The sequence below is a fragment of the Oryctolagus cuniculus genome, chromosome 21 (genome assembly GCF_051225735.1).
Source record: "Oryctolagus cuniculus isolate XC-2025 breed Fujian yellow rabbit chromosome 21, ASM5122573v1, whole genome shotgun sequence".
NCBI lineage: Eukaryota > Metazoa > Chordata > Mammalia > Lagomorpha > Leporidae > Oryctolagus > Oryctolagus cuniculus.
In genome coordinates, this window is record NC_142887.1 from 27,080,467 (window position 1) to 27,102,067 (window position 21,601).

Here is a 21,601-nt window from a genome sequence, read left to right on the forward strand (position 1 = left end):
CCAAGCACTTGGGCCATCCTCCACTGCCTTCCCAGGCCACAACAGAGAGCTGGACTGGAAGAGGAGCGACCGGGACAGAATCCAGCGCCCCAACTGGGACTAGAACCCCGGGGTGCAGGCGCTGCAGACGGAAGATTAGCCATGTGAGCCGTGGCACTGGCCAGACAGAGCTCTCTTATCCATTGATCTGTCACCCAAATCCCTGCAACAGCTGGGGCTGGGCTGCTAAAGCTGGGAACTTAATCCAGGCCTCCCTTGTGGGAGGCAGGGACCCAACTACCTGAACCATCACTTGCTGCCTCCCAGGGCGCACATTAGTCGGAAACTGGAACCAGGAGTGGAACTAGGACTTGAACCCAGGCACTCCAACATGGGGTACCAGCATCCCAAATGGTGTCTCAGCCTTCTGTGCCACATCCCCGCCCCTCACTTGTTTTCATTTCTGACCTAGATCCATGCCTGTTTTCCCTGTAGGAATCCTGCTTACACCATTATGTAGCCTTCAGTCAAAGTTAAAAATCTAAGCAGAGCATTCTGAAAAGGTGTGAGAATTTTTTCTCTTCACTTCTTGCAAGTTCCTGGGGGGGCAAACACATTGTCTTTTTGCATCCAACAAATGTTATTTTACATCTTAAAAACAAAGAAGTGTAGGGCAGCCTTTTGGCTCGGAGCTTAAGTCACCACTTGGGATGCCTGCATTCCGCTCAGAGTGTCTGGATTTGAGTTCTGCTTCTGACTCCAGCTTCCCTGGGAGGCAGCAGTTACGGCTCCGGGACTCCAGTCTCTGCCGCCCGTGTGGGAGGCCCTGACTGAGTTCCTGGCTCCCAGCTTCCTGCTGGCCCAGACCTGGCTGTTGCAGGCAAATATTTGGGGAGTAAACCAATAGATGGAAGATCTCTGTTTTTCAAATAAAAGTAAAATGAAAGCGGAAAATGAAGTAGAAGAGAACACAGGAAAACTGCATTAATACAATACTACGTTGAAGGATTTAAACTCCCGAGTTTGAGTTCCCGCAGCCTCTCCCCAGCGGCTTTCCTTTCTGTGTGCTGCACATCGCATCTGCACACAGCCCAGCCTTGGCCATGAGTTATGGCGGGGTGGGAGTCGTTACCTTGATCTTCTTGGCCTCTGGGTGTTTAACTTCTCCAAGTTAATGCCTCCTCCTTAGTGTTACATTATCTTGTAGTGAAGTAGTCATTTATAATTTATATACTGTGTGCTGGCTTAAAATAGAGACAAGAGGATAATCAGCATCCCGAAGCTTCTAGTTTTCCAAAATAACATTTCCTCAGTGAAGTCTGCCTGTAGGAATTGAAACCTGCCGTGAATTGAAAAGCCCTTTGTCCTGTTGTCAGACAGGGAAATGGATGTGCCTGTTATTCAGCTAGCACTGGAGAGAAGGGGATCATGTTTTGGGGGAAAAAAAAAACACAACTCATCATTTTATTTTATTCCACTCAAAAGAATCTCTACAACCTCCATCTTTGTAGTGTTCCAGGAACCCCGTTATAGTAGAGGGGGTGGCATGGAGCTGGAGGGCAGTTAGGAGGAAGGGCCACGGGAAGAACAGAAGCTGATACACACACCCTCAACCACTTGTCTGCTGTGGTCTTGGTGACCTTCCATCTGGGCTGACTGCAGACACAGAAGGGATGGGCTTGCCTGTTGCTTGCCACCCTGTTCATTGACCATAAATTAAAAATACAAGGACCACTTGAAAACATCCCTGTAGAATTAGGTTTTTGCAGAAATGCCAATCAGATACCGGAAGTCTAACTTACTTTCCGCCTGTCACCCGGAGGGCAAGTCTTCTGGTCCTTGTCATTGTGGGTCTTTAGTGAGCCAGGACTCTGGGTGGAGATTTCTAACAGGGCAGGAGAAAGGACCGATGCTTCTGCAGTGGAGTGGTCTCGTTCTTCCCATCTGTGACCTTGTACTTGAATTCCCAGATTACTCTTACCATCTCTGAGATGTGTCTCATGTGTTCACAACTGCAGCCAAGGATGTTTGGCTGTTTTTGGGTGGGGGTGGCTGGGGTGGGGAGAGAGGGGGAGTAGCCACCAGAGGGTAGCCGGGGAGCGTGCTGGGTGATTTAATGGGAAGGCCACTAGGTGGCAACATTCACCAAGCTTCTCTAACCCTGTAAAGATACTGCCCTTGCTTCGGGTCCTTTTTTTTTTTTTTTTTTTTTTTTTTTTTTTTTGACAGGCAGAGTGGACAGTGAGAGAGAGAGAGACAGAGAGAAAGGTCTTCCTTTGCCGTTGGTTCACCCTCCAATGGCCGCCGCTGCAGCCAGCGCACCGCGCTGATCCGATGGCAGGAGCCAGGATCCAGGTGCTTTTCCTGGTCTCCCATGGGGTGCAGGGCCCAAGCACCTGGGCCATCCTCCACTGCACTCCCGGGCCACAGCAGAGAGCTGGCCTGGAAGAGGGGCAACCAGGACAGAATCTGGTGCCCCGACCGGGACTAGAACTCGGTGTGCCGGCGCCGCAAGGTGGAGGATTAGCCTATTGAGCCACGGCGCCGGCCTGCTTCGGGTCCTTTTGACAGCGAGGCTGTAGCATAAACACACGGCAGTATATTGCTGTCTGTTCATCACCTGGCTTAGACACTGAGAGCCTGAAATCGCACCGTGTGACTGTGGGAGAACTGCTTTCCCACAGCAGAGGCCTGAGATTGGGCTGTCTGGTCTCTGGGTTCATTGTCTCCAAGATTTAAGACTTTGATTGCAACTTTCTCCTGTATATTTTAAAAACTTTTAGTAAAAAACTTTAAACAAAAAGTTGACTTTTATCAAGGATCTGAGTCATGATTTAAAAAAAAAAATCAGCACACTCTCAAGGGACTAACTGTCCCCAGGGGACAGCCATCTACTGGGTTAACTCAGGAGCCTGCACTGTCCTAAAGGAGGATGCGTATTTACCACCCCTCCTAAATTAGCAGCTCTGGCGATATTAAGATCTGTAAGGAACTGTCCACGGGAGGAGGTGTTGTGTATGCTCTGCAGTGATTAGCCATTAAGCTCTAATTGGTATTTTCCCACTCATGGCTTTGTGTAGGAAGCTTTGACATTATTTAGGAACTCAGTGCTCCTCGGCCATCTTTGTGTCACCCCCACGTTTCAGTCTGCCACTGCGGAGAGGAAGTTCATCCGCGAGCAGGTCGCGAGTTTTGCTCACGTGGTCCTTTCCTGTCGCTTGGTTACGTTGCAGATGAAGTGGAAAGGGAAGGACCTGTTTGACTTGGTGTGCCGGACTCTGGGGCTTCGGGAAACCTGGTTCTTCGGACTGCAGTACACGATCAAGGACACCGTGGCCTGGCTCAAAATGGACAAGAAGGTTGGGCTGAAACGTGTTGAATCCCGAGGGCTGGCCTGCCCGTCTGCTTTTCCCAGGGTTCCTAGCTTACTTGCCTGTTGCGAGGGCATTGCAGCTACCTGCTAGCACAAGGGCCGGGGTCCTGAGTGAAGTCAGCAGGAAGCAGGAGAGGCTGCTTGCTTTCTGTTCGTCCACGCAAGCAGAATCACCTGGATTAAGCTGTCGCCAGCTTTGGCTTCTTCACCCGTTGTCACCAGCCCTATTGCCGTTGGCGTTCTGCCTTCTAGTTTATTGAACCATTAATCAGGCCTTGTGAATTAAAATTACTATTATCTTCTTACACTTTTTTTTTTAACAATTCATGTCTTTGGAAGATTCTCCTGGGGCTCATGTTCTTCAGGGAATTTTTAGAAGTCTTTATGAGGAACACCGTGGCCCAACCTGAATGGATCATTAATGTGATCTAAGGAATGGGAGTGCCTGGTGCCTGTGGCGAAGGCAGAATGTTCATTTTGTCCTCAGGATTCTCCGGGGCTCCGAGGTGGAGAAGTCTGGGCTCCTGGCGATTTTACTGTGGCTTGGAAATGGACGTTGCTAAACCCCTACGTGGGTTCCTCCATTCCCACAAAGACACGCTTGCCTGCTTACGTGCCTGCCTAACCATGATGACAGCTGGGGAGCGGGGTAGGGACGGTGGGGATGCTTTTGTCAGTCTCTCCTAAAAGACACCTGAATCTCGAAGTCAGAACGTGTCAGATTCTTATCCCATGTGGTGCCCGCAGCAGATGCCCACGTGCAGTTATTTTCCACTGCATAGCATGAGCAACCGTGAAGATCTGCTGTTTTACCAGCTTGGCTCCAAACTTAAGTGTTCAAATTGTGTCCACATACAGGGGCACATCAAAAACTTCATGGAGAAATGGAATCAAAAGAGAGGTTTATTTTGGCACAAAAATTTTTAAAGATCCATGCATATGAGAAGTCTTTGAAAAGCTCCTGGTGGGGAGTGGGTGTTCTGTGTTGCCTGTGTCCCATTTGGAGTATGATGCCTGTCTCCGGCTCCTGATTCCAGCTTCCTACTGATGCAGACCCTGCGAGGCAGTGGTGATGGCTCAATAACTGGGTCTCTGCCACCCACATGGGAAACCTGGGTTAATTTCCTTGTTCCTGGGTTCAACCCCGGCCAGGGTCCACTGCAGGCATTTGGGGGAGTGAACCAGCAGATAAGAGCTCACTGTCTCTTTCTGCCTACTGAATAAATAATTTTAAAAAATTGTTCAGGGGAAATACATACTATGAAAAAACTATGCATGGTTTTCAATTTCTTTTTACACCAAAATAAGCTCATCTTTTAATCGTCGCCCTTTTCAATGAACTTTTTGAAGTACTCTCATAAGTACATAGTAATCTGTCAAATGGTAATTCCTAAGTGGTACAAAAGTACCACTGAGTGCTGGTGTCAGCGAGGGTGGCCTAGACCGGATGCCTTTTGAATTTCCTGGGCACTGCCACCTAGAATTGGCCAGGAGCATGGAGAATTATGTTTCAGGAAATCAAAGACAGCAAATTTCTGTTTCTTCTTCTTCTTTTTTTCTTTTGGAAAAAAGATTTATTGATTTGAAAGGCAGAGTTGGAGAGGGAGAGACAGATAGAGATCTTTCATCTGCTGGTTCAGTCCACAGATGGCTATGCTGGTGTGAAGCCAGGAGCCAGGGGCTTCTTCCAGGTCTACCACGTGGGTACAGGGACCCAAATACCTGGGCCATCCTTTGCTACTTTTCCAGGCCCATTGTTAGGGAGCTGGATCAAAAGTGGAGCAGCGCCCATATGGAATGCGGGCATTGCAGGTGGCAATCTTACCCACTGTGCCACAGCACTGGCTCCCCAGTTTCTGTATCCTTTTACGATTCTCAGCAAAGTGAATTTTAAATCGTACCTGAATGTTGGCCAAATGGATATTAGACTGGGGGCATCAGGAGCCATGGAACTTGGTGCTCAAAGGAAATAAATTATGACACATGTTAATGGAGCCTGGTGGCCTGTCCCATGGCATGTTTATGTCCTGAAATGAGACTGGCTCTGGAGAGCAGGTGGTCCAGGCTTTTCTCAGCATGGATGGAATTGTTCAAAGATGAAAGGCAATGGTTTAGTGACTGTGCTCCTGGCGTTTGGGAGGACATTTCTGCAGGTTCCTGAGACAAAGGGCTGCCACAGTGGACACGTTTCATTCTGCAGCTCAGTTCATCTTTAGCTGACTCAGAAAGATCTAGTTCATCGTTTCAACGTTCCAGTCCAACGTAGATCTAAATGCTAGCGGTAGGCAGCAAGCAGAAACAGGAGATTCCGCTGCTTCGTAGAATTATAAAGCCGTTAGCCTACCATGAAGGGTAATGGCCACGACCTCTGAGCTACACATTTCCAGTTTTGAACTTTCTGTGGCCTTGAGAACTTTTGTGTCTTAGTCTTATATCCACTCAGCCCATGGGGATATTGGTTAATTTGGTTCAGATCTACAGTGTGAAGTGAATATTATCTCTTACGATAAAAGGCTTTGAGAATGCTTCCAACTGTAGAATCACCACCTTTGAAAAGTGTGATGAATTTAGCAGGAAAAAAACGTTTTAGATGCTGCCTGCCCAAGGTGCTTTGATAGCATGGGAGGAAGGGGTTCCAACCGCTCTGTCTTTTGGTCTGCAATCCCGCAGGTGCTGGATCACGACGTTTCCAAGGAAGAACCAGTCACCTTTCACTTCCTGGCCAAATTTTATCCCGAGAATGCTGAGGAGGAGCTGGTCCAGGAGATCACACAACATTTATTCTTCCTGCAGGTACACCAGTCCGTGCTGCCTCCCCTCCCCCTCTCCCGGTTGTGAGGGAAGTCACCAGGTGAGGTGGCAGATTGGCTTGGGCAAAGCCCTGGGTGCTGACCACAGATGCTTTCCCGTTGCAGAAATGATCTGCCTGTGAATAGTCAGCCCCTTTGTTTCTGTAGTGGAAAAAAATCTTCAGCGTAGAAATGTGCTTGAACGATGAGAATTGGTGTCAGATGAAATTGCAGAGGTGTGAGGGTGAGGAGTGGATACGGGTAGCTACCTAACTTCTTTGAAGATAGATCCTGTTTTCTTCTAACTCACAAATACCCAGTAGTTGCACAGGAAGTCTAAAGAGAGAGTCCAGAGGTTCCGAATCTGCTCTCATTAAGAAGGGACTTCAGAACTCGGGGCCGCTCCGTGAACCCTCGCCTGTGGTACTGCACACATCCCGCTTCACGCCACCTTTGGTCTAGAACTGTCTTATTTCTCCCTCACTCCCTCCTTAGGTCGTGAGCCCTTAAAGGCGAGGGTCATTGAGTGCTCAGTAAGGACTTAATCAAACTGAAGAAATCATGAGATCTGTAACTCTAGGCTGACCACCAGGGCCGCAGGGTCGGGGCGATTAGTCTGAGGATGGAAATCTTTGCTGTGTTCCCCTGCTTGGACAGAGCACCTTCCCCATCCCCAATTTCATGCCTGGTTGCAGTGATTGGCATTGGGGCTGTCTGTGTGCCCCCAAGGTGCCCACTGTGGGTGATGTAGAAGACTGCAGCAGAGGCGTTAATTACATGATTTCCCAATAGCCTATGTGTGGTTGTCACAAAGCCCTCCTGTAATTAATTTGAGCCTTGGCATGTCATGTTCAGCAAATGTTAAATTAAATGTAATAAAACCCCTTAAATAACTTCTTTTGGGGGTCTATTTGTACTTTGTTAATTTTTATTTAGTCTAATTTATTTGAAAGGTAGAGAGAGGGAGAGAAACAAGACAGATCTTCTATCTGCTGGTTCTCCCCTCCAAATGCTTGCAACAGCCACGGCTGGGCCAGGCTGAAACCAAAAGCCTGGAACTCAATCCAGGTCTCCCTTGTGGGTAGCAGGGGCCCAGCTACTTGAGCCATCACCTGCTGCCTCCCAGGCAGCACATTTGCATCAACAGGGTGCTGGAATCAGAAGCAGGGCTGGGATCTGAATCCAGGCACTGCGATATAGGATGCAGGCAGCCCAGGTGGCATCTTAACCGCTGCACCAAATGCCTATCCCTAAAAAAACGTATTTGACCAGAGAGCTACCATAAATATGAAATAAAGGCTGTTTATTTACTTAGGTTCATATATGTGGAGCACTTCTCTCTAGCATGTTCAGATCAAAGGGAAGCTCTTTCTGTTGCTCTGTACCGTGGCTTTCCTTTGATTCCTTCTAGTAGAAAGCAAGAGATTAGGAAGTTGTACTGCTCTAGAGACAACCCTGGTTTCATCGTCTCCATAAGAACATGAAACCAGTTGTAAAACCTGGGAAGGATTTTTGGGTGTCACTGAACCCACACAAAGATCTCTTAGGCCTCAGATTGTCCTTGTGTTACAGAATTGGCTTTCTTACAGTGCTGGCATTGTAGCACAGCAGGCTAAGCCGTCACCCGAGATTCTGCCATACCGTGGGCACCAGTCCCAGCTGCTCCACTTTCTATCCAGTTCCCGGCTAATGTGCCTGGGAGAGCAGCAGCAGCTGGTCCGAGTCCTTGGGCCCTTGCACCCAAGTGGGAGACCCAGATGGAGTTCCGGGCTCACCGGCTTCAGCCTGGCCCAGCCCTGGCCATGGCAGCCATTTGGTAAGTGAACCAGAGGATGGAAGATTTATTTCTCCCTCTCTCTCTGTAACTCTGCCTTTCAAATAAGTAAATAAATCTTTTAGAAAATTAAAAAAAAAAAAAAAAAAAAAGCTCTCTTGTAAGCACTTCGAAGCAGTGCCTGTCCCTTATGTGACTTTGGCTGAATTTCACTTCATGCTGATGGTTGGCTGTGTTTGCCACTGAGCAAGGAAGAATTTACTGCATTTATGAGTCTCGGGACTGTTGACATCTGTGGAAGGAGCTGGCTTTCTGTGGCGTTTATTACAGTGGCCTCCACTTCATGCACCTCTCACTTCCATGTCTGGACCGCTACGTGCTGCACCATTCGCAGAAATGAAGTGCAATGAGATATGTTAATTCAACATTATGGCTTAGGAATTATATTTCCTGGACCTCACATGTACTTAAAAGTTGAATCGATCAAATTTTATTGCTTCCTTTTTCCTTAGAGCAGCACATTGAAAGTGATGGCTTTTTTTTTTTTTTTTCTGTCTGCAGTCATAACTCAGTGGCCTTGGTGGCTTTTGTCTTGGGTTAAGACCCAAAAGTCGACTCTATTTCCTCTAGTGCTGTGTGTGCAGCAGGGCCTGGGACTGCAGTCAGCCCCAGAGCTATGCCTGATGCTTCTCACCTTCACAGTTCTCTGTGACAGCCCACATGTCAGTCTCTTGTAACCATGACGATTTTTTGTTATTATTCAACATTGATCATGAAGAGATAAAGGGGGTTTTATGCAGAGCCGTCTTACCAAGAACTCATCAGAGACTGAACTCTCAACCTGTCTGCATCAGTTAAAAAAAAAAAATGTACCCTTTGTCAGAAAGTCATTAACAGGTGCTTTGGCGGCCCTCATGAGAACACACTGTGGCCATCTGCCGTGCCCAGCCTGCACAGCACCCATCGCGCACACGGTGTCACCTCTTCCTTGTTGTCCCTTTCAGGTAAAGAAACAGATTTTAGATGAAAAGATCTACTGCCCTCCCGAAGCCTCCGTGCTGCTGGCGTCTTACGCCGTCCAGGCCAAGGTAGGCTCGAGGATGAGACGCGCGTTCTTCCTGGGCCCCAACTCATGGCAGAGGATGGCTCCTGTCTTCTGTGTCTTAAGAGTTTCTGAACTTCAGGGGAGGTTTACTCCAGAGAGTGGGATGTTATGGGACGTGGGGGAAATCACTGTCGCTATCCCGCAGCTTCTGTGTAATCTTTTTTGTGTGTACAAATAAGTGTATTGTTCTAATGAATTAGAATTCAGTCTAGGTGGATTCATTCCGAAAGATGACTTTTCTGTGTCATTTCATTATGCACACGAGGTTCATTACATCCCCTAGAACAAACTCCTTTTACTAACCAGGAGAAATGAATTTATGGTCTCCAGTTATGGCAACACAGGGCCACAGGGCCTGGGTCAGAAAGACCCAGCTTCTGACTCCAAACTCATCTTGTGGGAAACAGGTGCCCTGTGGGTGGGGACCATGCCATATCCACCCCCAACGGGCACTGCACGCGCTGGGGTCTGTTGAGCCCAGCCGAGCTGTCTGATTAGCAGAGAATCATTCTCTTTTGTTTAATCACTGCAGCCCAGGAGTAGTGGGAGCAGGCACACCATTGTTCTTGTGTTTTTGTCCCCTCTGTTTTTATACGACCAGTAGAGAGTCGGCCCACAGTGCTTTGTGTCCCTCAGATTTCCTACTTCAATCCCTAACCATCTCTCATGGTCCCCCTGCTTCCTGCTTTCACCAAAGCCTAAGAAGATGTCCTGGGATTGGGACACCTTGATTATTTGTGTGATTTTTAAAGCACTGTCTTTTCAGTTATTTTCCTTTTTTAATAACAGGTGTCCATGAAACCATTTCTGTTAGAGAAACTAATGAGATACTTGTCTTAGTGTCCTTTTTTTGGTAGCTTTGTACAATTTCAGATCAAAGCCAGGAAGTACTGGACCTATCAGTTAGGAGGAGGTGGGGAAGGCCGTGCATGCTGGGTGGACCTGTAGAAATTGAGCAGAATCGATGTAATCATCCAATGACTTGTCTAATATTTGCTGAGTATTCACCAGGGATTGTTGACGCTGTCATCAGTGCAATCGGTAATGCAACTGTCTGTCCTCAGCCATTGGCCCAAGTTCATCAGGGCCAGTCTTGGGCAAAGCCAAGGGCAGAATTCATGGTTTGGACGTTGCATTTTGTGCCTCTCCTATTCCGCTTCCCTAAAAATATGAGTAATTGAGAAAACAGAAAATGGGCCTTAATTCAACTAAGACATATGCTTCCTTTTATGCTTTGATCAAGAATATTAGTAAAAGGAAAAACGTGTCCTTCCAATCAGCATGGCCCTGACAGTGATGAAGCAGTCATTGTCACTTTCATTAAATCTGAGCACTTCCTGGCTCGGAGTCGAGTTCCTTTTTGTGCACTTCCTCCCCAGCCGAGAGGAGACCCAGGCTCTCAAGGACACCACCTCTCTTTGAATGATTTCAGTCGCAAAGGCTACATTTTCTTTGCGTAGAATTTGGGCCACAAATTCAAAGGCCACCTGTGGGGGAAAAAAATCACTTTTTCAGGGAACCGGCAGATGTTTGCTTAACCAGATTTCACTGTAGGAAAGCCCTATTAATTTGGATCCTACTAATTTAGAGATGAAAGTGATTCACAGACAGCATATGTGGTTCATATGGAAGAGGATGTTCTATTTTTTTCCCCAGTGTCAATTTTTAAGGATTTTACAAATAAAGGTAATCTATGGCTTAACGTCTGCATTCTGGGAACTACAGTTTACTATAACGTGTTTCCAGCTTCTGGAACGTCTGGTTAATATTAAAAGGGTATCTCTGAGTATAACATTAATGAGATCTTACGTGTCCGTAGTGTTCACGGTTTTACCAAGTGTTATAACATGAGTATTTCACACAGCACTCAGCATCGTATTTTCTGGAAGCCAGGACTTGAGAATGTTAGGCCTGTTTTGCAGATGAGGAATTTAAGGCTTATGGAGGATTAGTGATTTGTCCAAAGTCACGGTACTTTGATGTTAATTCTGTTTTTAGGGAATACACAGAGCCTACTTCTTGGTGGAGAGGACTTGCAGCAGAATAAAGAGAGCCTGGAGCTGGCGTGGGAGCCTGGGGTCCGGGCTGCCCGTGTCAGAGCTCTGCCCTTGCCTCTCACCAGAGGAGTCTGTTGGGAACAAGCACGGCCTTTCATTAAATTTCCGTTTCCTCTTTGGGGTCGCATTAGTCCAGGTTTTCAGTAAGACACACTGGCTTCTACCATCCTGTGCGGCTTGTTTTCTTCTACAACCTTTTGAAATAGAAAGAAACTTTAGAAGTATGGAGGGGAGAGCCAGTTGAGCTCATTAACACACGGAATGTAATTATGCACAAATGTATTCATTACAGTTTTCAGCTGTTCAAATGATATAGACACAGTTAATTCCGAAGCATAAAGAAACAATTACCCTCAAAGCATAAATACAAATATTAATCACATGGTTCAGTTAACAAGAACCATATTTCTTGGTTGGAGTTTGAGTTATGCTGGAATCAAAAGAATGGGCAGGAATTTTCTGTTTCTTTCTTTCTTTTTTTTTTTGTTCTAGTCACATGACACACCAAGCCATCTTGCAATGTTTAAGCCACCTGTTGGATTTTATATTGACAATTTGGCGTTTGCAACATGTTCTTATTAAAAATGACTTTGGGAGAAAATGGTATGTAATTTACGAATCACGCGGTGCCGCCTGCAAACTCCTAGTATCTGGAAGAGAGAAAAGAATGGGGGAGGGGAGGCTTAGTGTTGCTTAGTATTTTTTAATGCAGTCAGGGGCAGGGTGCCAAAATGCAGTTCAGTTAAGAAACTGAGTCCATGTGAAATAAAAGCATAGTGTGTGGAGAGTTGAGGTTGGAAAGATATGCAGGCTACCAGATTATAAAAGGTCTTAGCTTTATCCTGTGGTTGATGCAAAGCCAGTGAGTTTTTTATATTTCACTATTTTCTAAAAATTTTATTTTCATTTTATTTGAAAGGCAGAGAGACAGATGGAAAGAGGGATCTTCCATCCACTGGTGCACTTTCCAAATGCCCACAAAACCCAGGTCTAGGTCAGGTTGCAGCTGTCTCCCATTTGGGTGGCAGGGACCTAAGTACTTGGGCCAGCACCTGCTATCTCCCAGGGTGCACATTAGCAGGAAGCTGGATCAGTAGCAGAGTAGCCAGGATTCAGATTATCTGATATAGGATGCAGGCACCCCAGGCAGCTACTAGACTGCTGTGCCACATACCTGCCCGGTAGTTTATATCTTACACAGAACCGCTGGTAGCTGTTGAAGCACTGATTGGAATGAGACGAGTTTGAAAACAGTGAGACCATGAGAAGGTTGCCCTGGCTGTCCTTGTGAGAGACTATTAGGTTCATACCTTGGGTAGTGGCTGGTTGAATTAGAGGACACTGAGTTAAAAATACCCAAGAGGTAAAAGTTGACTAGTGCAATGCAGGGGCCAGTGTTGTGGCATAGCAGGTTAAGGGCCGGTGGTAGGGTCGGTGCTGTGGTGTAATAGGTTAAGCCTCCACCTGTGGCACACGGTGCAAGTCCTGGCTGCTCCACTTCTGATCCTGCTCTCTGCTGTGGCCTGGGAAAGCAGTGGAAGATGGCCCAAGTGCTTGGGCCCCTGCACCCATGTGGGAGACCGGAAGAAGCTCCTGGCTCCTGGCTTTGGATTGGCTCAGCTCTGGCCGTTGCAGCCATTTGGGGAGTGAACCAGCAGATGGAAGACCTCTCTCTGCAGCTCTGCCTCTCAAATAAACTAATTAATTAAAGGAAACAAAAACAGGCCACTTGGGAGAGTGCCAGTTTTAGTCCTGGCTGCTCTACTTCTGAACCAGCTTCCTGCTTATGCAGCTGAGAGGCAGCAGATGATGGTCCAAATACTTGGGTTTCTGCCACGTATGGGGGAGCCCTAAATGGAGTTCCTGGCTCTTGGCTTCAGCCTGGACTCTGTAGGCATTTGGGGAGTGAACTAGTGGATGTAAGGCTGTCTCTCCTTCTGTCACTCTATCTTTCAAATAAATAAAAACTTTTTTTGTGATTTATTTATTTATTTATTTGAAAGGTGGAGCTGCAGCAAGGTGGAGGCAGAGGCAGAGGGAGAGAAGTCTTCCATCCACGGGTTCACTCCCCAAAAGGCTACAACAGACAGGGCTGGACCAGACGGAAACCAGGAGCCAGGAGCTTCATCCAGGTCTCCTGCCACATGGGTACAGGAGCCCAAGTGCTTGGGCCATCTTCCACTGCTTTCCCAGGAACATTAGTAGGGAGCTAGGTGGGAAATGGAGCAGCTAGGACTTGAACCAGTGCACATATGGGATGCTGGCACTGCAGGCAGCGGCTTAACCTGCTACACCACAATGCTGGCCCCATAAATAAAGCTTTTTAAAAGAGTGGTGCTATGCTGTGCATATCCTTTTTTCTTTGTCTATCCTTTTACAAACTGGTATTTGTTTTTCCTACTCAGTATTGATTTTTGAGATGTTGTAATGTAGCTGTAGCTCATTGATTTTAGCTGCTGTATAGTAGCCATTGAAGAATAAGGATAGATTATTTTTCTGTCCCCCTTCTGAGGCAGAAGTAGGCTGTTTCCACTTTTTCCCTAGTATAAATTATGCTTTACTGAAAATGCTTTTACATGATTCCTTCTGTACAAGTGCAAAAAATTGTTTTTCCTTAAGGTAGATTTCTAGAAGTAGAATTGCATAGAATTGACTAAATGTGTCCGTAAATACCAAGAACTCTTTTTTATAAGAAAAAGAGAAACAGTAGAAAAATGAACACAAAGGATATGGATAGGCATTTTAAACAGGAGAAAACAGGAATGGACAGTAGATACAAAAAGATGTTCAATCTCACTAGTAATCAAGGAAAAGTAAGATGAAAGTAACAGATTAATTACTGAACCCATAAGGTCGGCAGGGCTCAGTAAAGTGGATGGCCACAGTTTTTGGTTCTTGCAGGAGGGACTGAATTTACACCCTCCCCCCCCCCCCCCCAGAATGCCCCGTGTAGTTGAATCCCTGAAATTCTGCTTGCAAGCGGCTTTTCCAGGTTGTTGGTACGTTCGGCAGATTGTTGTGCAGCCACCTCACTAGCTCATCTGTCACCCCCATTTCCATCACCCCCCAGAAGAAACCCTACACCCACCAGTGTCACTGCTAATGTACTCCTCGCCCTGTCCCCTGGCAACCACTAAATCCACTTTCTGACTGTGGATTTGCCTACTGAGGACATCTCATATAAATGGAATCACACAATATGCAACTCCCATGCAATGCATTCTTTTCACTTAAAACTGTCAGAACTGATAGACCCGCCTCATTCTTTCTAACTGCTGACTGGTATTTCATAGGAAGGAGGGCCTGTGGGTTATTTAAATTTATCTTTATTGGTGAATATTGAGGCTTGCTTTTCTTTCTCTTGTTTTCTGTTGCTTAAGTGGGTGCAGTGAAGATCCTTGTGTGTGCCTATTTGGGCACATACTTGTATAAACAGTTTTTCTCTGTGATAGATTTCAAGAAATGGCATAACTGGGTTGAAGAATAAAACATTTAGAATTTGATGCTAACTAAAAGAAGCCGAGCACAAAGGGCTATATTTTGTAGGATTCCACTGGTATGAAATGTTCAGGTTAGGTAGATCCATGGAGACAGAGTAGATCCAGTGGTTGCCAGGGGATGGGGATCAGGAGGGAATTAGAGTGACTGCTGGGGGGTGCTGGATTTCTAGTGGGGGTGATAGGAGTATTCTGAAATTAGATGATGATATACATGATAAATATACTGAGTACCACTGAACTGTTCACTTGAGATGATAAATTATATATATATATTATCTCAATAAAAAGAATTTAAATAAGTACGGCCAAATTTTCCTCCCAAGTTGCTGTCCTAATTTAACGTCCAATAGCAGTGTGTGGGAATATCTGTTTTCACACATCCTCACCAACAGTAGATACTATCAGTCTTTGACATTTTTGCTGATCTAGGAGAAAAAACAGGTTTTTGAAAATTTGCACTTCTGGGATTGCCACTGGGGCTAAGCATCTTTTCGCAGATTCATTGGCCATTTGTATTTGTTTTCTCTGAATCAACTATTTGTGACTTGCCCATTTTCTACTGCTTCTTAAATCATTTTCTGATTGACTTGTAAGAGCTCCATGTATCTGGGCTACCAACATTTTGTCTATTTTTCCTTGTCAGGTTTTTTCTTTTCATGTTTTGACTGACTTTTAGAAGGACTTTGCCAACCATTAATATACTCGTGCTCTGTGTTTCGTTCTGATATTTTTATAGATTTTCATGTATAGGTTTAAGTCTTTAATCCGTCTGGGATTTAGTTACTCTGTGTAGAAGGGACCAATTTTCTCTATAGTTATTAACCTACTCTATATCTTATCAAATCCTGTTCAGTGCATTTGATCTCATTTTTCTATACATAGAGACAGAGGAAGTTATTTAATATCCAGAAAGAGTCTACTTAACCTAAGAATTGACTCTAAGAGTCCTTTGGATGGTGAGCTCCCTTCTTGAATTTAAATTCAGTTGGTTTCTATCAGGGGTAGATCCAGGTTTTGTAGGACCTGAGGTTCCTATAATTTAGGGAGTTCTCCTTGACCCACAGACATGAAATTATGAATGTAGAATCACACAGAGGCTCTGGCAGGCGCAGAGACCCGAAGCCCGGGCTTCCTTAGCTTCGCAGTAAATGCACCTTCATTGTGTTGTCGCCCAGCGTATCTGCTGCTTGAAAGGAGGAGGACCTGTCATCCCCAGCTGTGGAATGCTGTGATTTTCTTTTATATTCACCAGCTGCCACAGCTTAGGGTTTTTTTCCCCTTCCTTTGTTTTTCAAAGAGCCATTTAAGAGCAGAGGCATACATCAAGGTGGCTTTAATGTCGTAAGTGGAGTTAGTCCAGTGGAGAAGTTCTTTCTGCAGGGTCCCTGCCACCTCTGCGTCAGTCAGATCTAATGTGTTTGATCAGTGGAGTAGCTGGGAGCTCGGTCTAATTTAATAATGGGGCTCGTTAATCTTGCAGGCCTTCGGAAGGGAATTTACAACTTGAACTTTGCATATCTGCTTACTTTTGCCTTAGGGTTTGATCAGCATTGTTGAGGGGTTTGCAAATGCAACTAACAGGGCTTTGTTTTTCATCTTACCCCTTCAGAAATCAGAAATCAGGGAGGCAAACACTGCCCATGGCTGTTTCAGATAATGTGAGGACGGCAGCCACAGTAGTAATGACACCTGACCTTCCCCAGGGGCCAGCCATTGTGCTCAGGCTGACCTGTGTCGTCTTCCTTCCTCCTCATCACCTCCTGGCACACAGGTGCCATTATGACCCTTGCTTGGCAGATCAGGAAGCTGAGGTTTATAGAGAGAGGGCCTCAGAGGGGTTACTCCAGAACGCCCTTTTAAAACTTTCTACGCCTAATGCTCTCTTTCTAAAATACTTATTTATTGTTTATTGAGAGAGAGAGAGAGAGAGATCAATTTTCCATTCATGGGATTATGCCTCGCTTGCCCACAACAGCCAGGGCTGGGTCAAGCAAAAGCCAAGAGCCAGGCACTTGGTCTCTCACATGGTTGGCAGGGGCCCAAATACTTGGGCCATTATCCACTGCCTTCCCAGGCACAGGCACACTAGCAGGAAGCTGGATTGGAAGTGGAGCAGCCAGGACTCAAACCAGTGCTCTACTATGGTCTTCCATGTGGGTGACAGGGAGACCAACTACTTTTTTTTTTTTTTTTTTTTTTTTTTTTGACAGGCAGAGTGGACAGTGAGAGAGAGAGACAGAGAGAAAGGTCTTCCTTTGCCGTTGGTTCACCCTCCAATGGCCTCCACGGCCAGCGCGCTGCGGCTGGTGCACCGCTCTGATCCGATGGCAGGAGCCAGGTACTTATCCTGGTCTCCCATGGGGTGCAGGGCCCAAGGACTTGGGCCATCCTCCACTGCCTTCTCTGGCCACAGCAGAGAGCTGAGACCAACTACTTGAGCCATCACCACTACTTCTGCATTGGCAGGAAGCTGGAATTTGGAATCAAAACCCAGGCCTGGGGCCGGTGCTGTGGCGTGGTGGGTTAATGCTCTGGCCTGAAGCACCGGCATCCCATATGGACGCCAGTTCTAGTCCCCGCTGTTCCTCTTCTGACCCAGCTCTCTGCTTTGGCCTGGGAAAGCAGTAGAACGTGGCCCAAGTCCTTGGGCCTCTGCACCTGCACGGGAGATCTGGAAGAAGCTCCTGGCTTCGAATTGACACAGCTCTGGCCATTGTGGCCTATTGGGGAGTGAACCATTGGATGGAAGACCTCTCTCTCTCTTTCTCTGTCAGTCTCTCTCTCTCTTTCTCTCTCTCTGCCTCTCCTCTTGCTGTGTAACTCTTTCAAATAAATAAATCTTTTAAAAAATTTATTAAAAAAAAAAAAAAAACAACCAGGCCCTCTGAAGAGTGCTGAGGGTGTTTTAACTGCTAGGCCAAACACCTGCTCCTAATGGGCTCTTTAACAAGAAAACAGTTGGAGAAACCGGACATCAGCTTATATATATGTCAAGATAGTTTTTAAAACTTTGCGAGTATTATTTTATTTAATCACTATAAGAGTCCTGTGAAGTAGGTACTGTTACTATCCCCATTTTACAGTGGAGAAAACTGAGACACAACAGTTTCCAAGGTCATGTAGTTACTAAGTGAAAGATCTGGAGTGGGGCTTTAAGCAGCCTGGAGACTCGTCCTGCACCCGACAGCTGCCTTGCAAGACAGGGAGGACTTACAGCATCTCCAGGCCTCCGAGAAGTAGAGAGAATTGGGACTGGGGGGAGTGTCCTACCAGTTGTGTGTGTGCGTTGTTGTTGTTGTTTTTTTAATTTGAAAAGTAGAGTTAGTGAGAGAGAGAGACAGAGACAGAGAGAAAGGTCTTCCTTTGGCTGTGCCGATCCGAAGCCAGGTTCTTCCTCCTGGTCTCCCATGCGGATGCAGGGGCCCAAGAACTTGGGCCATCCTCCACTGCCTTCCCGGGCCACAGCAGAGAGCTGGATTGGAAGAGGAGCAACTGGGACTAGAACCCGGCGCCCATATGGGATGCCAGCGCTGCAGGCAGAAGATTAACCAAGTGAGCCACAGCGCCAGCCCCGTGTCCTTTCAGTTTTTAACATGAAGAAATGCCATATAGGGTTACATGTTCAATTTGACAAAGGAATCTCCTTAACACTAAAAAAAAAATACAATTCTGCCACATGCAAGATAATTATGAAATTAACATAAGAAATATTAGTGCATGCAAACATTACAGTCCTGTTGGGGTGGCTGATGAAGATCTGGCATTTGGCGAGTGAGTGACTTCATTCAGAGAACACCCTGCAGTCTGCCGTGAGGCTCTCTGGACAGCATCCTGGCCTGACCTGGACACAGAACCGCCAGCCTTGTGCTTGAACTTCCTTTTCCCCTCAGTATTAGTGGTCCACAGGATAAACACTTATAAATTATACTAAAATCCAGGCTTTGATGTTTTTGGTAAAAAGAAAAGCCAGTGCTGATAAGAAACACGCTTGCATTTTATTTTCTACTATTTGTTTCACAGTTAATTCCTGTTTAAACATTCTTTCTTTTTATTATTATTATTATTATTATTTCCAGGTCAGATTCAGTGTTTTCTAGGAAAGAAAGGAACTTTTTAAAAATCAGAGAAGGAATGTCCCAGCCATTGTGCCCAGAGGAATAAATTAAAATGCAGGGCCCATTTCCTGCCCTGCTCCAGGGACCTGTTTTCCAGCTTTGTACTCGTGTCTTTGTCTGTACGGTAGAAATGACAGTGTTGACATCAGACTTTTTCCAAAGCATTTTTCAGAACCTTGAACAAAAGGCATTAAAAATATTGCCTGCATTACTCCCAGCTCCCTCCTGGCACTTGCCTCCAATTACCAGCCACTTAGAAGCATCTGTAGGTAAGACTCTCATCACACCTTGCTAATCACAACTTTCACAGTTGTGTTTTGTTGTTTCAATTCAAAGGCTAACGTCTTGGAAGTGACTGCTTTCCCTGCGAGCTAGAAAACATGACCGCATTTCCACACACGTGTCACATCCTTATTAGCACATCACCCATTCATCCCTTACGGGATTATGCAACTCCATTTGCAGATATAATCAGCTTTGTATTTTCATTGAAGGATAACAAACTAGCAAGGCTGAAATCTTGACTTGTCATTGGAATTGAATTGCTCCCTGGAGCTGGTAGGAAACCCACTAAGTAGGAGCCCCCTCTCCGCCCCCATTCAGAAATGGCTGTTGTCTTGCATCTCAACCACCACTCCCTTTCTTCTCCTCCTCCAGTATGGTGACTATGACCCCTCGGTTCACAAGCGGGGATTTTTAGCTCAAGAGGAATTGCTGCCAAAAAGGGTAAGAAATCCTGAGAAAAGAACGCAGAATCGCTGTGCAGTCTATGAAGAAGCACAGGTTTGTGGAGCTGGCTTGGGGTTGCCAGGACGGGCACGGCCTGTACGTGTCCCCCTGGAGCAGTCGTTTCTTTAAAGGAGGCGTGTGGAGCAGTGTGTGTTCGGTTTAGGGAATGGAGCTGTTTGCAGCGTGAGGGGTGGACGGAGGCAACGAGGCAGGGGTGGGCGCCGTGGCTTTGAGTCTTTGGCGGTGTTCATCTTGATCATCGGTCACGGAAGCAGGCCCTCCCTCCCTTTTGGTGCTGCGATTTTATAGCTACACTCATCTGTCACTGGGTAATAAAGTCTTTTACTCACCTTCACTGCCTTTCCCTGTGCTTGGAAGGGGCTGGGAGCAGCGAGCCTCGCTCCTGACCGAGCTCGTCTGCAGAGGCTGTCTCTGGGATGTACATAACAGCCCAGGCGGGAAAGAGGGGCCGCTGCCAGGCCAGGGGTGCACCTGGGCCGCCCAGCCAGGCGGCTTTCTGATCCGCCCTCCAACTGAACGGTGCTTGTTCACACGCCCACCTCTGCGTGCCACGGCCTCCCTGTGTGCGGTTTCTTAAAAATAGCTTTGCTGTTGTGGGAAAATGATGCATAATTATAAAAATGGCAAACAATACCCAAACTTCCTTTGTGTGTGGGTTTTTTATTTTGCTCTATTTTTTGGTAGGTAATAAATCTGTATCAGATGACTCCGGAAATGTGGGAGGAGAGAATTACTGCCTGGTATGCAGAGCACCGGGGCCGCGCCAGGTGAGACTGCTTCACTGCTGGTTTACATTTCTTTATGGGCTTTTTTTTTTTTTTTTTTTTTGGTCGTTTTAAGTCCTTAAAGGACTACAAAACTGGGACATTCTTGTTGAACAAAGTGCAGTAGCCAAGTCCCAAGTATATAAAAAGAAAAAGGAAGAGCTGGGAGTAATGGTGAACTTCAGTGTTGTGTGTCCTTTTTCTTTTCTAAAGATTTATTTATTTATTTGAAAGGCAGAGTTCTGGAGAGGGAGGGAGAGACAGAGAGAGATCCTTCATCTGCTGGTTCACTCCCCAAATGGCTGCAACAGCCAGGGCTGGGCCGATCCAAAGCCAGGAGCCAGGAGCTTCTTCTGGGTCTCCCATGTGGGTGCAGGGGCCCAAGCAGGGCCATCTTCTACTGCTTTCCCAGGCACATTAGCAGGGAGCTGGATTGGAAGTGGAGCAGCAGGGACTTGCACCAGTGCCCATATCAGATGCCAGTGCTGTGCTGCAGGCAGTGACTGTATCCACTACCCCATAGCGCTGGTCCTGTGTGTCCTTCTTCTAGAATGTGTATGGTATAACATGGAGGGCTGTACTGTCTGACCTGCACTCATCGGCGATTTCATTTAATTTTACAAATTCTGTTGTATAAATAGTATATTGTTTGTTTGTTTGTTTGTTTTTGAAAGACAGAGAGTTAAACAGAGATCTTCCACCCACTGGTTCACTCCTGGCTAAAGCCAGGAACCAGAAGCTCCATCCAGGTTTCCCATGTGAGTGACAAGGGCCCGAGTATTTGGGCTATCTTCCACTGCCTCCCCAGGCACATTAGCAAGGGAAGTGGGCTGGAAGCAGTGCGGCCAGGACGTGAGCTGATGCTCAGTGGGATGCCAGCGTTGCAGTGGGGCTCCTGTGGCACAAAGCCAGCTCCTCCTGCTGCTTTTGTATCCATCCCTCTATTGATGCGCTGAGTATCTGTCGGTTTTTCACTTTTACAGAAAGTTCTGTACAATCTCATTAAATGATTGCACAAGTAGAACTGAAATAAGAGTCTTTTGAAGGAGAGTTACTGGGTCAAAGAATGTGAGATGGGTGGCACCAAGTTGCCTTCCAGAAAGGTTGTACCTGTTTCTCAGTGCCCATCATCAGTGGTGCGAGACTGCCTCCCCCACCTCTTTCTTTCTTCCTTTTTTTTTTTTTTTTCTTTTTGACAGGCAGACTGGACAGTGAGAGAGAGAGAGAGAGACAGAGAGAAAGGTCTTCCTTTGCCTTTGGTTCACCCTCCAATGGCCACTGCGGCCGGCGCACTGTGGCCGGCGCACCGCGCTGATCCGATGGCAGGAGCCAGGTGCTTTTCCTGGTCTCCCATGGGGTGCAGGGCCCAAGCACCTGGGCCATCCTCCACTGCAC

The 21,601-nt window shown here is 46.6% G+C and overlaps 1 protein-coding gene across 5 annotated transcripts in view; it reads left to right on the top strand.

Moving 5' to 3' along the window:
• Positions 1–21,601, top strand: part of NF2 (NF2, moesin-ezrin-radixin like (MERLIN) tumor suppressor) — an 89,773-nt gene that overhangs the window by 30,494 nt on the left and 37,678 nt on the right. For 4 of the 5 annotated variants that reach the window (XR_016227322.1, XM_002721163.6, XM_008274683.5 and 1 more), the window contains exons 2-6: positions 3,213–3,338; positions 6,023–6,145; positions 8,920–9,003; positions 19,350–19,418; positions 20,127–20,209. Coding sequence is in view for 4 of the 5 variants with exons in the window: in XM_002721163.6 (XP_002721209.1) it covers positions 3,213–3,338; positions 6,023–6,145; positions 8,920–9,003; positions 19,350–19,418; positions 20,127–20,209 (485 nt within the window). In the remaining variant the exon portion in view is untranslated. Of the gene's footprint in view, positions 1–3,212; positions 3,339–6,022; positions 6,146–8,919; positions 9,004–19,349; positions 19,419–19,543; positions 19,751–20,126; positions 20,210–21,601 lie in introns of those variants that run through there. The other variant, XM_089323353.1, reaches the window with a different exon arrangement.